This window comes from Leucoraja erinacea, chromosome 6, assembly GCF_028641065.1.
Source record: "Leucoraja erinacea ecotype New England chromosome 6, Leri_hhj_1, whole genome shotgun sequence".
Lineage (NCBI taxonomy): Eukaryota > Metazoa > Chordata > Chondrichthyes > Rajiformes > Rajidae > Leucoraja > Leucoraja erinaceus.
This window is the reverse complement of record NC_073382.1, coordinates 5,136,820-5,150,653: the sequence shown is the minus strand read 5'-3', so window position 1 is coordinate 5,150,653 and position 13,834 is coordinate 5,136,820. Positions and strand designations below refer to the sequence as shown.

The 13,834-nt window shown below is 44.4% G+C and overlaps 1 protein-coding gene across 1 annotated transcript in view; it reads left to right on the top strand.

The window, feature by feature from the left end:
* The window catches only part of gabra5 (gamma-aminobutyric acid type A receptor subunit alpha5), a 93,295-nt gene extending 85,094 nt beyond the window's left edge, over positions 1-8,201 (top strand). Inside the window, exons 9-10 of the mRNA XM_055636510.1 lie at positions 1,151-1,362; positions 7,056-8,201. Of these exons, the coding sequence (XP_055492485.1) occupies positions 1,151-1,362; positions 7,056-7,349 (506 nt within the window). The 3' untranslated portion in view covers positions 7,350-8,201. The remainder of the gene's footprint in view (positions 1-1,150; positions 1,363-7,055) is intronic.
* The last annotated feature ends 5,633 nt before the right edge of the window (positions 8,202-13,834 follow it).

The following is a 13,834-nucleotide window of genomic DNA, read 5'->3' as shown; positions in this document are numbered from 1 at the left end:
TGGTCAAAAGCCAGGGAGTACAAATACGTTTTAACACTGGATTTGAAGATGTTACAGGCACCATCCAAAACCAATAGGTTTTAATAGGTATTACTGAGTCAGGAGCAATGATTTCTATGTTCCATTGGGCAAGTTCGCCCTGAGGTATCCCTTAGATGAAATGACCTTTTAATTAAAAACATTTTACTTCCTCGTAAAAAATGGAGTTTGTAAATAATGCTAAAGGATTATGAAAGAGCTGATACCTTAGAAAGAGAACAAAGTAGGTTTCTTTATTTAGTGACTTAAATTATTGGTAGTATTACTAACACAGTCTAGCAGCTCAGTTCAGTTTCAGTTCAGTTTAGTTTATTGTCACGTGTACAGTGAAAGGTTTTTTGTTGCGTGCTAACCAGTCAGCAGAAAGACAATACATGAGTACAATCGATCCATTCTAGTAGAACTGCTGCCTCACAGCGCCAAAGACCCGGGTTCAATCCTGACCGCGGGTGCTGTGTGTGTGGAGTTTGCACGTTCTCCTCCCATTGGCTTTCTGTGTGGATGTTGTACGGAGTTGTGACCTGCGCGGGTTTTCTCAGTGATATTCGGTTTCCTCCAACACCCCTAAGACGTACAAGGTCAAGCTGGCCATCCGCGAGTCACGACGCCAGACGGTGGAGGGCTCCACCCGATGCAGCTGCCTGCCCCTTTTCTGGGGTTACGTCCGTGCCCGGGTGGGATTAGAAAGGGAATACGCCCTGTCTGTGGGCACCCTGAGGGAGTTCCGGGACCGCTGGGCTCCGCAGGGTGTTGAATGTATCCTCAATAAGGATTGTATCATAATTGTATAATATTTTATTATGGATACATGTTTGTATTGTATTTATGGTGGTGGATTCTGGCTTGTTTTATTGTAGTGTAAATATTATTTTTTAATAATTGAATACATTTTTTGATTTAAAAAAAAAAAAAAAAAAAAAAGACGTACAAGTTTGTAAGTTAATTGGCTTGGTATGAATATAAAAGTTGCCTTTAGTGTTGGTTAGTGTTAGTACGTGGGGATCACTATTCGGTGTGGACTTGGTCGGTCGAAGGGCTTGTTTACGCGGTGTATTTCCAAAACTAAAATGAAACTAAAGCTAAAACCCTAATACGATTTTGTTTTCCGCAGGTGTGACCACTGTGCTGACAATGACAACTCTGAGCATCAGCGCAAGAAACTCGTTGCCAAAAGTAGCATATGCCACCGCAATGGACTGGTTCATAGCTGTCTGCTACGCATTTGTCTTCTCCGCTCTCATAGAGTTTGCGACAGTCAATTACTTCACTAAACGAAGCTGGGCATGGGATGGGAAAAAAGCCATGGAAGCCTATCAGTCCAAGGTAAAATTCTTGGTACATTTATCATAAACAACATCACTCATACGCTCAAGACCAGAGGCTTGGCTGCAAGAGACTTTAATTAAAAGGCAGAATACCTGATTTAGAAACATAGAAACATAGAAAATAGGTTCAGGAGTAGGCCATTCGGCCCTTCGAGCCTGCACCGCCATTCGATATGATCATGGCTGATCATCCAACTCTGTATCCTGTACCTGCTTTCTCTCCATACCCCCTGATCCCTTTAGTCACAAGGGCCACATCTTACTCCCTCTTAAATATAGCCAATGAACTGGCCTCCACTACCTTCTGTGGCAGAGAATTCCACAGATTCACCACTCTCTGTGTATAGAATGATTTTCTCATCTCGGTCCTAAAAGACTTCCCTCTTATCCTTAAACTGTGACCCCTAGTTCTGGACTTCCCCAACATCGGGAATAATCTTCCTGCATCTAGCCTGCCCAACCCCTTAAGAATTTTGTAAGTTTCTATAAGATCCCCCCTCAATCTTCTAAATTCTAGCGTGTACAAGCCGAGTCTATCCAGTCTCTCTTCATATGAAATTCCTGCCATCCCAGGAATCAGTCTGGTGAACCTTCTCTGTACTCCCTCTATGGCAAGAATGTCTTTCCTCAGATTAGGAGACCAAAACTGTACGCAATACTCCAGGTGTGGTCTCACCAAGACCCTGTACAACTACAGTAGAACCTCCCTGCTTTTATACTCAAATCCTTTTGCTATGAATGCTAACATACCATTTGTTTTCTTCACTGCCTGCTGCACCTACATTCCTACTTTCAATGACTGGTGTACCATGACACCCAGGTCTCGTTGCATTTGTACGGGTGTCAGGGGTTATGGAGAGAAGGCAGGAAAATGGGGGTTAGGAGGGAGATTTCGATCAGCCAAGTCTGTGGAATTCTCTGCCTCAGAGGGCGGTGGAGGCAGGTTCTCTGGATGCTTTCAAGAGAGAGCTAGATAGGGCTCTTAAAAATAGCAGTCAGGGTGTATGGGGAGAAGGCAGGAACGGGATACTGATTGGGGATGATCAGCCATGATCACATTAAATGGCAGAGCTGGCTCGAAGGGCTGAATGGCCTACTCCTGCATCTATTGTCTATGTCTATTGTCTATTGAATGGCAGAGTAGACTTGATGGGCCGAATGGTCTAATTCTGCTCCTATGACCGTATGAGAATAGGGGGAAGTTCTCTAGATATCTCAGAGAATGCAAGGGTGGCAGTACAAGCATGAAGTTATGGCCGAGTTATTCCTGGGATGACGGGTTCAGAGATGGAGGATTCAGCCCAGTTAGGATGCAGCGGTAGAGCTGCTGCCTTACAGTGCCAGAGACCCCGATTCGATCCTGACTACAGGTGCTATCTGTACGGAGTTTTTACATTCTCTCCGTGACCACGTAGGCTTTCTCTCCGGTGCTCTAGTTTCCTCCCTCACTCCAAGGACATACAGGTTTGTAGGTTAATTGGCTTTGGTAAAATTGTAACTTGTCCCAAGTGTGTAGGATAGTGTGTGTGTGCGGGGATCAATCGTTGGTTGGCATGGACTCGGTGGGTCGAAGGGCCTGTTTCCACGCTGTTTCTCTAAACTAAAATAAACTAAACATAGAAACAGTAGTGATAAATGTTCGACGTGGAGTTGAATAAGTCTAGAAGTTAGATCATGGATTAGACATGCTACCACTGAATGGCAAAGTAGACAAGAGGCTAAATAGTTACACTTGTGTCTTACAATCCTGGATTAAAGATAGCAGAAAAAGTGTCTGTATTAGATGTACGTGTCTATATGCAGATGCTAAGGAGGTAACAATGCATGTAACATTTTTAACTGGATGATTTCCAACCCTTGACATTGAACTGAAATTAGAAATATTCTTTTGACAAAATAATAGTTTGTGACATTTTCACTATTTATTGAAATTGCTCTTGTAAATTTGTATTACTGAAACAAATTAAGTCAATATGTAGCTAATGCAACTGCTAATTTTAATGAATCATAATAATCCCCTGTTGTGACTCCATTTAACTCCAACAGATCTATTGCAATATTAGTTCTAGCACCTTTCTTATTTATATGTTCCTTGCACGCTATGAATATTGGAGACAGTCTTTGAATTTTGAAGAGAAGGCTATTAAACCCGACCAATTATTTTGTCTACCAATTAGCCACCTGTTGCTTACGGAATAACCCTTTTTCCTGACCCACACTCGATTCCATTCATGTTGTTTGTTTCAGTCAGTTTTCTTCATAACTATTTCATACAGTAACTGCTAATTTTATTAACCCAAAGAAATTCAAATTAATGTTCCTTCTTGTTTCCAACCTCTTTGGTTTTAGTTTCGTAGTTTTAGAGATAGAGTGAGGAATCAGACCCTTTGGCCCACTGAGTCTGCACTGATCAGCGATCCCCACACACTAACACTATCCTTTCACACATTGTTATATTCATACCGAGCCAGTTGACCTACAAACCTGTGCGTCTGTGGAGTGTGGGAAGAAACCGAAGATCTCGGAGAAAATCCACGCAGGTCACGGGGAGAACGTACAGCACCTGTCAGGATCGAACCTGGGTCTCTGGCGCTGAAAGGCAGCAACTCTACCCCTGCACCACCGTGCTGCCCTTAAATACCACCTTAAAAACCAGCAGCTAGTTTGCTTGAATGTTATCTCCTGTTTTGTATTTTCCTTTCTTCTGTTGCTGGTTTTGACCAGGTTTTAAATTACTTTTCATATTTTAGTGGGAATCTCTGCGCCTTAAAAAAAAACTGTGCCAAATATGGTTTTTAGGTCAATTGGCCTCTGTAAATTGTAGGAAGCGGTTGGGAAACTGGGAAAACGGAGGTCGGCTCGATGGTGCAGCGGTAGAGTTGCGGCCTTACAGCGGCAGAAACTCGAGTTCGATCCGAACCACGGACTTTAGTTGTATGGAGTTTTTTACGTTCTCCCCGTGACCTGCGTGGCTTTTCTCTGGGTGCTCCGGTTTCCTCCCACACTTAAGAAACGTACAGGTTTGTAGGTTAGTTGGCTAGGTGTATGTGTAAATTGTCCCTAGTGTGTGAAGGATAGTGTTAATGTGCGGGGATTGTTGGGTGGCGTGGACTCGATAGGCCGAAGGGCCTGTTTCTATGCTGTATCTCTAAACTAAAATAAACTAAACATAGAACCAGTATGGTACACAAAAATGCTGGAGAAACTCAACGGGTGCAGCAGTATCTATGGAGCGAAGGAAATAGGCAACGTTTCGGGCCGAAACCCTTCTTCAGACCAGTATGACCGGATATAACCAATATGCACGTGTGATCAATGTTTGACGTGGAACTGGTGGGTCTAAGGACCTGTTTCCAAGCTGCATCTTTCAATTTTAAAAAAAACTGGTCTGCTGGAGACGAGAATCAGGAAATTTATGTCACCAACCATTTGCACAGATATCAAGCTCTTTTTTTTTTGCTATTTTGACAGAGCCATTAATCTATTTATAATGACTAACTGGTTTAATGCTCCAGTGGAAATAAATGAGGGAGCAAGCATTTAGCATTCCTATAGCAACTTTGCTGACAGTCAATTCTAACCTATATTTTACTCATCATTCTGAACTGAGTCAGTATTATAATTGTTGTGAAATGTCATTTCATTGACAACACTTTTGAAATTAATTACAAATTTATGACAGCTCCATTAAGACGCGTTGCAAACTGAAGGTTTATAAATAGTTAGCATGGTAATTATATTTTTACTAACGGTGTATATTGTAACTGCAACTCTCCAAATTGCTGGACAGGTAAATGTAGTCATTTCGTTGAAAAATAGTGCAACTTTTTTTTTTTTAATTCTGAGTTTCCGAATGTTACCATCGCTCAGTGAGAAGAACTTACATTGCACAACTGCTGGTGGTGAAAGGGAAGGACCATAAGTGATAGGAGCAGAATTAGGCCATTCGGCCCATCAAGACTACTCTATGGCTGAACTATTTTCCCTCTTAACCCCATTCTCCTGCCTTCTCCCCATAATCCCTTACACCATTCTTTTTTTTTTCTTTAAATATTTTATTTTATTAGAAGTAAGTACAATCATATGGCACCAAAGTGCCTAATTTATATTTTCATAATACATTTTATGTACAGCTTCTTTTTTTTTGTTATAATAAAGAAAAATAAGAATAAGAAAAATAAATTAGATAGTAAAGGATAGAAAGCTGTGAGATATATAGTGTGTGAAGAAAAAGAAAAAAAAGAATGAATGAAAGTTGAAGAAAAGAAAATAGGAAAAAGAGAATAAGACATAAAGAAAAGAAGTAAGGAGATCATTGTTTATAATCTTGACCATCCCTCGTCCAGTCCTGAAACAATTAGCTTTTACAATTGTCTTGCACCATATGTTTCCAAAAAGACGACAAATGGAGACCAACTCATTATGAATTGATCTGGTTTTATCCATATGGAGGAATCGCATTTCCCCTGACACCCATTCTAATCAAGAATCTAGCTATCTCTGCCTTAAAATTATCCATTGACTTGGCCTCTACAGCCTCCTGTAGCAATGAATTCCACAGATTCACCACCCTCTGACTAAAGAAATCCCTCCTCATCTCCTTCCTAAAGGAACGTCCTGAGGCTATGACGTTTTGTCCTCGACTCTCCCACTAGTGGAAACGTCCTCTCCACATCCACTCCATCCTGTGGTGCGTCGGATGCTGTCTACGTGGAGTTTGCACATTCTCCCCGTGACCGCCTGGGTTTTCTCCGGGTGCTACCGTTTGCTACCACATCCCAAAGACGTACGAGTTGGTGGTTTAATTAGCTTTCTATAAATTGTCCCTAGCGTGTTGGATAAATGTAGTCTACCGGTGATCGCTGGTCGGCGTGAGATTCATCTCTGCTGAAGGGTCTGTTTCCACACTGTAACTCTAAACTAAAATAAACGTCACAACTGTTTCAGGTAGAAGCGTAGAGTTACTTTCCAGTACCTCGTCTTGAGGAATAGCCAAGAAAGTGCGGCACAGTGGCGCAGCGGTAGAGTTACTGCTTTACAGCGCCAGAGGCCAGGGTTCGATCCTGACCATGGGCGGTTGTCTGTATGAAGTTTGTACATTCTCCCCGTGATCTGCGTGGGTTTCCCCTTGGAGCTCCAGTTTCCTCCCACATCCCAAAGATGTGCGGGCTTGTAGTTTATTTGGCCTTTGTAAATCGCCCCTAGTGTACAGGATAGTACTGTGCGAGTGAATGCTGGTCAGCGCCAGCTCGGTGGAACGAAGGGCCTGTTTCTACAGTGCATCTCTAAACTAAAATAAACTTCGCAACTGTTTTAGGTAGAAGTGGAGACTACCTCATCTTGAGAAATGGCCAAGAAAAAAATGGGAAGTTTTATCGTGATATCACAAGAACTTCGATTAATTTTGCAAACATTACCTGCTTGTTATCGACCGTTACGATACAGTTTTTCATCTTTGCATTTTGCATCTCTGTGTCATGGAGGCTTTGTGTGAGGAATTTCTGTTCCCATTTGCTGCTTTGTGGCTCAATTTGGGTTGAGCAGATGTGTTAAAACTGGTTAAAAGCCAGAGTTATATTTATAGTTCAGGTCTGGTTTGTGGCGAATGATGCATACCTCAGCACTACAGAGTGTGCAGTGGGCCCTCTTAAAACACTTGTAATTGTAAAGGCGTTGTGTGGTGTTTTGCAGAAAAAGGACACTTTGACAAGAAACATGAACAATGCATACGCCATCGGAGGGATGGCCTATACGCCAAACATTACGAAGGAACCCGTCATCTCGAGTATTTCCAAGAGCACCACCGTGCACATGAAGGCAGAAGAAAAAGTGGCTGAAAGTAAAAAATCTTATAACAGCGTCAGCAAAATTGACAAAATGGCCAGAGTTGTGTTTCCTGTCTTCTTTGGCATCTTCAATTTGGTTTACTGGGCAACGTACCTGAACAGGGATCCAGTTATAAAAGAAGCCTTTACTCCAAACTAACCATCTAGGGGAAGTAAAGGGCCTGTCCCACGGGCATGCGACTCCATGCGGCAAGCACGACCTAAAGGGCCGGTCCCACCAGCATGCGCCTGCATGCGGCAAGCGCCACCTAACGTGGTCACTTGAGCCGTACGGCCTCGCGGGGCCGGTCCCACTTCGATCGCCGGAGCCGTATGGAGTTGTGCGGAGCTGGTCCCGACATCGCTCGGGGCTCCGAAAAACTGACCTGTTTAAAAATTCCGCGCGGCAACGGCCTGCCGGCCCGCAGCCGCCTCGACACCGTGTCACTCACTCGACCTCCGCGCAGCTCTCGCTTCTGGTTTGGTCGCACTTGCCGCATGCCGTACGGCTCAAGCGACCACGTTAGGTCGCGCTTGGCGCATGCAGGCGCATGCTGGTGGGACTGGCCCTTTAGGCCGCGCTTGCCGCACGCAGGTCGCATGCCCGTGGGACAGGCCCTTTACTCAATCTGTTGACCATATCCCTAGACACTGGTGTAAGCAGGGAAGATTTTAAGCGCCTGACAATTTTATACTGTATGATTATCCAAAATATTTCAGACCTTTTTTCATACGTCTTGCATGTCGTAAGCAGATGATGCCAGATTTCCTTTGACAGTTTCTATATTTAAATGGCAAATGAAACAGGGCACAACGATTACTTTGAGAATGCTGCAATTAAAAAAAAACAGAACAATGGTAATGAAGTTTGACTTTTGTGTATGCAGGTTGAAAATAAAGTACTGCAGATACTTATGTGTCTGAATTCTGTGGCTTAATTCTGTACTTTGTAGATTGAGTTCCCTTTGAAGGTGATAATGATAGCTGTTGAATGATGTTCTTTCAATGGAGAAAGAGTGGGAGGTTGGTGGGAGGAATGAAAATGGGTGCCTGGCTCTCACTGCACTCACGTGACGTTCACAGAAATACAGGAGGTCAAGTGTGTCTTGGCTGTTTTTAAGATGGAGAATGACATATTTATATTACAACAGCACTTTATACAAAAACGTCACATCGCACCCTACATGTGCCACTCTATTTCATGTAGAGAAATGTCCTGACTCTCGCCCATTCCCTCTCCCCCCCATCCCCACCCTGCCTTTTCTGCTATCTTTGACGCCTTAAATTTTCTTTTGGCAAAAAAAAAAAACTTGCCTGAAAGAAGTCAAGCACTTCTATGTTTTGGGTCGAGGCCCTGCATCAGGACCAAGCATGGAGAGAAGATTACCAACATAAAGAGACAAGGGTAAAGTAGGGCTGATAAAGGGATACATAGGTGGAGTCAGGTAAGGTGGGAGATGATGGATAGGTGGAGAAAGAAAGGGGGGGGGGGGGGGGGGGGGGGGGGGGGGGGGGGGGGGGGGGGGTTAGATACAAAGACCTGTGGGTGATAGGTGAAGACAGTTAAGGAAATTAAAATTGGGCAGATTGAAGCCACATTTGGACGGAAGGAAGGAAGGAAAGTGGTAGGAAGATAGAGACCAAGGTTGGAAGGTGATAGTTTGGCTTTGTCTAGTTTTGGGATACAGTATGGCAACAGGTCCTTCGGCCCACCATGTCCATGTTGACGAGCGATCAGCCGTACACTCGTTCTATCCTAAACACTGGGGACAAGTTGTGTCGAAGAGGCTGTGTCCAAGCTATATAGAAACATAGACATAAAAACATAGAAAATAGGTGCAGGAGTAGGCCATTCGGCCCTTTGAGCCTGCACCGCCATTCAATATGATCAAGGCTGATCATCCAACTCAGTATCCCATACCTGCCTTCTCTCCATACCCCCTGATCCCTTTAGCCACAAGGGCCACATCTAACTCCCTCTTAAATATAGCCAATGAACTGGCCTCAACTACCTTCTGTGGCAGAGAATTCCACAGATTCACCACTCTCTCTGTGTGTGTAAAATGTTTTTCTCATCTCAGTCCTAAAAGATTTCCCCCTTATCCTTAAACTGTGACCCCTTGTTCTGGACTCCCCCAACATCTGGAACAATCTTCCTACATCTAGCCTGTCCAACCCCTTAAGAATTTTGTAGGTTTCTATAAGATCCCCCCTCAATCTTTTGAATTCTAGCGAGTACAAGCCGAGTCTATCCAGTCTTTCTTCATATGAAAGTCCTGCCATCCCAGGAATCAGTCTGGTGAACCTTCTTTGTACTCCCTCTATGGCAAGAACATCTTTCCTCAGATTAGGAGACCAAAACTGTACGCAATACTCCAGGTGTGGTCTCACCAAGACCCTGTACAACTGCAGTAGAACCTCCCTGCTCCTATACTCAAACCCTTTTGCTGTGAATGCTAACATACCATTCGCTTTCTGGTGCTATAAGGCAGCTAGTTACTCTACTGTTGAGCATCGGTGCTGCCCACCACTGTATATTGAACCTTATGATAGAGAGAGGACCGGTAGATGGAACCAGATGGGAGAGAGAAGATGGGAGAGGGGAAAAGGAAGGGTAGTCCAAGGTGCAAGAAACCTGGGTGGATAGATATGGGTTATAATCAGGAAGGTTTATGGGATCTGGTTTTTTTTTAGGAAAATTGAGTAGCTATTGAGGGATGAATGTAAGGCTGTCTTTAATCCCTCTTGCGTGTGGGCAAGTTCATGGCAGGGTGGTGGTGGCAATTAGGGTTGGTGTATTGGGAAGAGGGGAATAGGTGAGTTTGGGGTCTTGGTGAAAGACATCTGTTCACCATGGGGACAGTAGCAGTCCTGAAAAGCAACGCATCACATTTCTCAAATCCAACCATTCTCGTTTCTCTTCAGCTGTCAGTATTGGAAATATTGAAGGCCAGAGCAGTCCAGATATTCAACCTCATCCAGTGCCAATATCTCATTGCAGGTCCACCACCGATTTTCCAGCACCCTTAGGGTTAGATAGATCAGCCGTGTTTGAATGGTGGAATAGACAATGGGCCGGGTGGCTTAATTCCTCTGGAACTGGTCCAGATTCTTGATTAGTAAAAGGGTGTCAGGGGTTATGGGGAGAAGGCAGGAGAATGGAGTTGAGAGGGAATGGTAGATCACCCATGTTTGAATGGCGGAGTAGACTTGATGGGGCCGAATGACCTAATGACCTAATTCTGCTTCTAGAACTTAGGTTCCAGAACGTTGGCGGATTATCCATTTTGCCGGACCAACAGAGGTCACGTAATAATTCAACAATACACATCTGTGACCCGCGAACTATACCTTTCCCATGTCGCTAAAGCACCATGGACTGCTGGAAATGTGAAAAAAGAATTACCAATTAACAAAGAAGTAACTCTTTCAGGATGGAGGCTCATGTCCCGAAAGAGCGTGTGCCACACGCAATGCTCTCGTAATTTTGGACGTATTACAGGAGGTGCCGGATCATCAGTTGCCAGAAAATCGGTGGTGGATGTGTACTATAAAGTCACGTTGTGTTGTCCTCAAACTGAGGTCAATTTGACATCATCACATTTGAATGAATTTCAGAGGCAGAGGACATTATGTGCTTTTCTGTATTTAATTGCAGAAATGTGATCTATTCGCCTATGGTACACACACAGGCACAGACACAGACACTCAGTCATGCACATGGACACAGACACACAGAGGCACAGCCACGTGCACACGCACACACGCACACGCACACGCACACACACACGCACACACAAACACACACACGCACACACACACACACTCGCACACACGGACACACACACACAGTTAGTGACTCTTGCTCCATATATCCTGGTCCTGTACTCTCTACCATAAAATATTCTGATAATAAACTAAAATATTCTACTTATTCTCCAGTGACCTGCACATTGCAGGGTTGGTTTATGGACACAAAGCATTCAATTAGGCTAGACTTCTGACATAACGAGAAATAAATATATCAAGGATATCAGAGAGATCCTGAATGCCTCAGTCTTTTTAGGATATCTTCGACTTCAAACTCCAGTAACAGAGTAAATTTATTGAAATTGGTTCTCCTGAGGCTCCCTGCATCCTAATAATAACTTGCGTTTTATTTTACACCTACAATGCAGGGAAAACATTTCAAAGTATAATTAGATTTGCTGATCAAAAGATAACTGAAATTATCACAGAAATTACCAGGTACCAAATGACTGCAGACATACAAATAACGCATTAAGTAAAGCAATTGTTATTTTAATAATGGTGGCTCTAAAGTATTAAGTAAATGGATTAGTGGCTTTGTTAAAATAGGAATTCTTAGGGATTTCACCAGGACATAATACTGTTCCACCATCTCACTAATCCAACACCATGGTGATAAGAAACCTAAAAGGCACTAATATATTAGAGGTGCTCTACATTTCAATGCAATTTGAGAGAGTGGTGAATCTCTGGAATTCTCTGCCGCAGAAGGTAGTTGAGGAAAGTTCATTGGCTATATTTAAGAGGGAGTGAGATGTGGCCCTTGTGGCTAAAGGGATCAGGGGGTATGGAGAGAAGGCAGGAACAGGATACTGAGTTGGATGATCAGCCATGATCATATTGAATGGCGGTGCAGGCTCGAAGGGCCGAATGGCCTACTCCTGCACCTAATTTCTATTTTTCTATGAATAGCAACTCAGTCATGGAATCATATAGTGTGGAAACAGTCTCTTTGGCCCAACTTGCCCATGCCAACAAAAATACCCCATCTACACTATCCCACCTGCCTGTGTTTGACCCATATCACTCTGTTTGACCCAAACCTCTCCCATCGATGTACTTGTCCAAATGTCTTTTCAATGTTGTTATAGTACCTGCCTCAAGCACCTCCTCTGGCAGCTTGTTCCCTATACCCGAGTGAAAAAATTGTTCACAGGTTCCTTATTAAATCTTTCCCCTCTTAACATAAACTCAATATCCTTTGGTTCTTAATTCTCCAACTCTGGGTAAAAGGTCACTGTGCATTTACCCTCATAATTTTATACACCTCCTGGACTAAGTGGGACCTGTAGGGTCCCTGTCACATGGGAGGCCTGGTCCCCCAACGCAACCCGATCCCCCAATGCAATATTCCACCACTCACCCATAGCCCCCAACTGCGCAGGCACGGCTCAATTCCCCTCATCCCCAGCACTCTCTCCCCCTCCTCTTCACCCTCCCTCTTCTTTCCCCTTTCCACCTCCCCTCCCCCAATCCCACTCTCACCTCTCCCTCCCTCTCCTTTCCCCTACCCTCAGTCACTCCCTCCCTCCCTCCATACCTCCTCTCCCTTCCCTACCCCCATCCTATCCCACCCCTCCCCCACCCTTCTCCTACCCCTATCCCCCCCACTATCCCTCCTCACCTGCCCCACTCCCCCCTCCTCTCCCTCTATTCCCCCTCATCCCCACTCTCCCTTCTCCCCTCCACCCTCTTCTTTCCCCTCTCCTCCTACCCTCCCCAATCCCTCCCTCAGCTCTCCTTTATCCTACCCTCAGTCACTCCCTCCCTCCCTCCCATCCTCCATAACTCCTCTCCTCTCCCCTCCCTAACCAACTCCTCTCCCTCTATCCCGCCTCTCCCTCGCTCCTCCCTTCTCACCTCTCCCACATTCCCCTCCCTCTACCTACCTACCGCCTCCTCTCCTTTCAATCCCCTAGTCTACCTCCTCACCTCCCCAAGATCTTGAGCTCACCTTGACCAGAGGCCACGGCGAACAGAAGACCCGCAGACCGGAAGACGCGCCGGGCAAAGGCGGGCACCGCCGGTGACAAACAGCGGACGTGGCCGATCTGTGTGGCAATGGAGCAGTAAGGTGCATGGGCGTCCCTGACAAAAGAGGTGACTGACAGGAGAGGTGACCAATCTGCGCATGCGCAGTTTTAAAGATTTTTAAACCTTAATAACTTTAAAAATATACCACCGATCGGAAGAAAACTTGTTGCGCTTGCAGCACAGGAGAATGGCGAGTAAGGTGGCGAAAAATTGTAGCACTATCGTGTACCATTTTTGCGCTAATGTATAAACAACGTAAACCAGAAGATTACAAGATGAGAGTTTTAGAGATAGAGATAGATAGATAGATAGATAGATAGATAGATAGATAGATAGATAGATAGATAGATAGATAGATAGATAGATAGATAGATAGATAGATAGATAGATAGATAGATAGATAGATAGATAGATAGATAGATAGATGATCCCTCAGCCTTCTGAGCTGCAAGGAATAAAGTCCCAGCCTGCCCAATCGCTCCCTATAGCTCAAGCCCCGAATCCTGGCAACATTTACGTAAACCTTCTCTGCATTCTTTTCAGCTCAATTACATCTTTTCCATTGCATCTCCAAAGAAACTGAACACAATGCACTTAATATGGCCTCACTGACGTGTTGTAGAACTGCAACATCCCAACTTCTCTACTCAATACCCTGACTGATGAAGGCCCATGTACCTGTGACACTATTTTCAGGGAACTATGTATGACTGACTCATGTGTGACTCTGTACTCCTGGATCCCTCTTTTCTACAACACTCTCCAGGGCCCCACCATTCACTGTGAAGGTTTGGCCTGGTT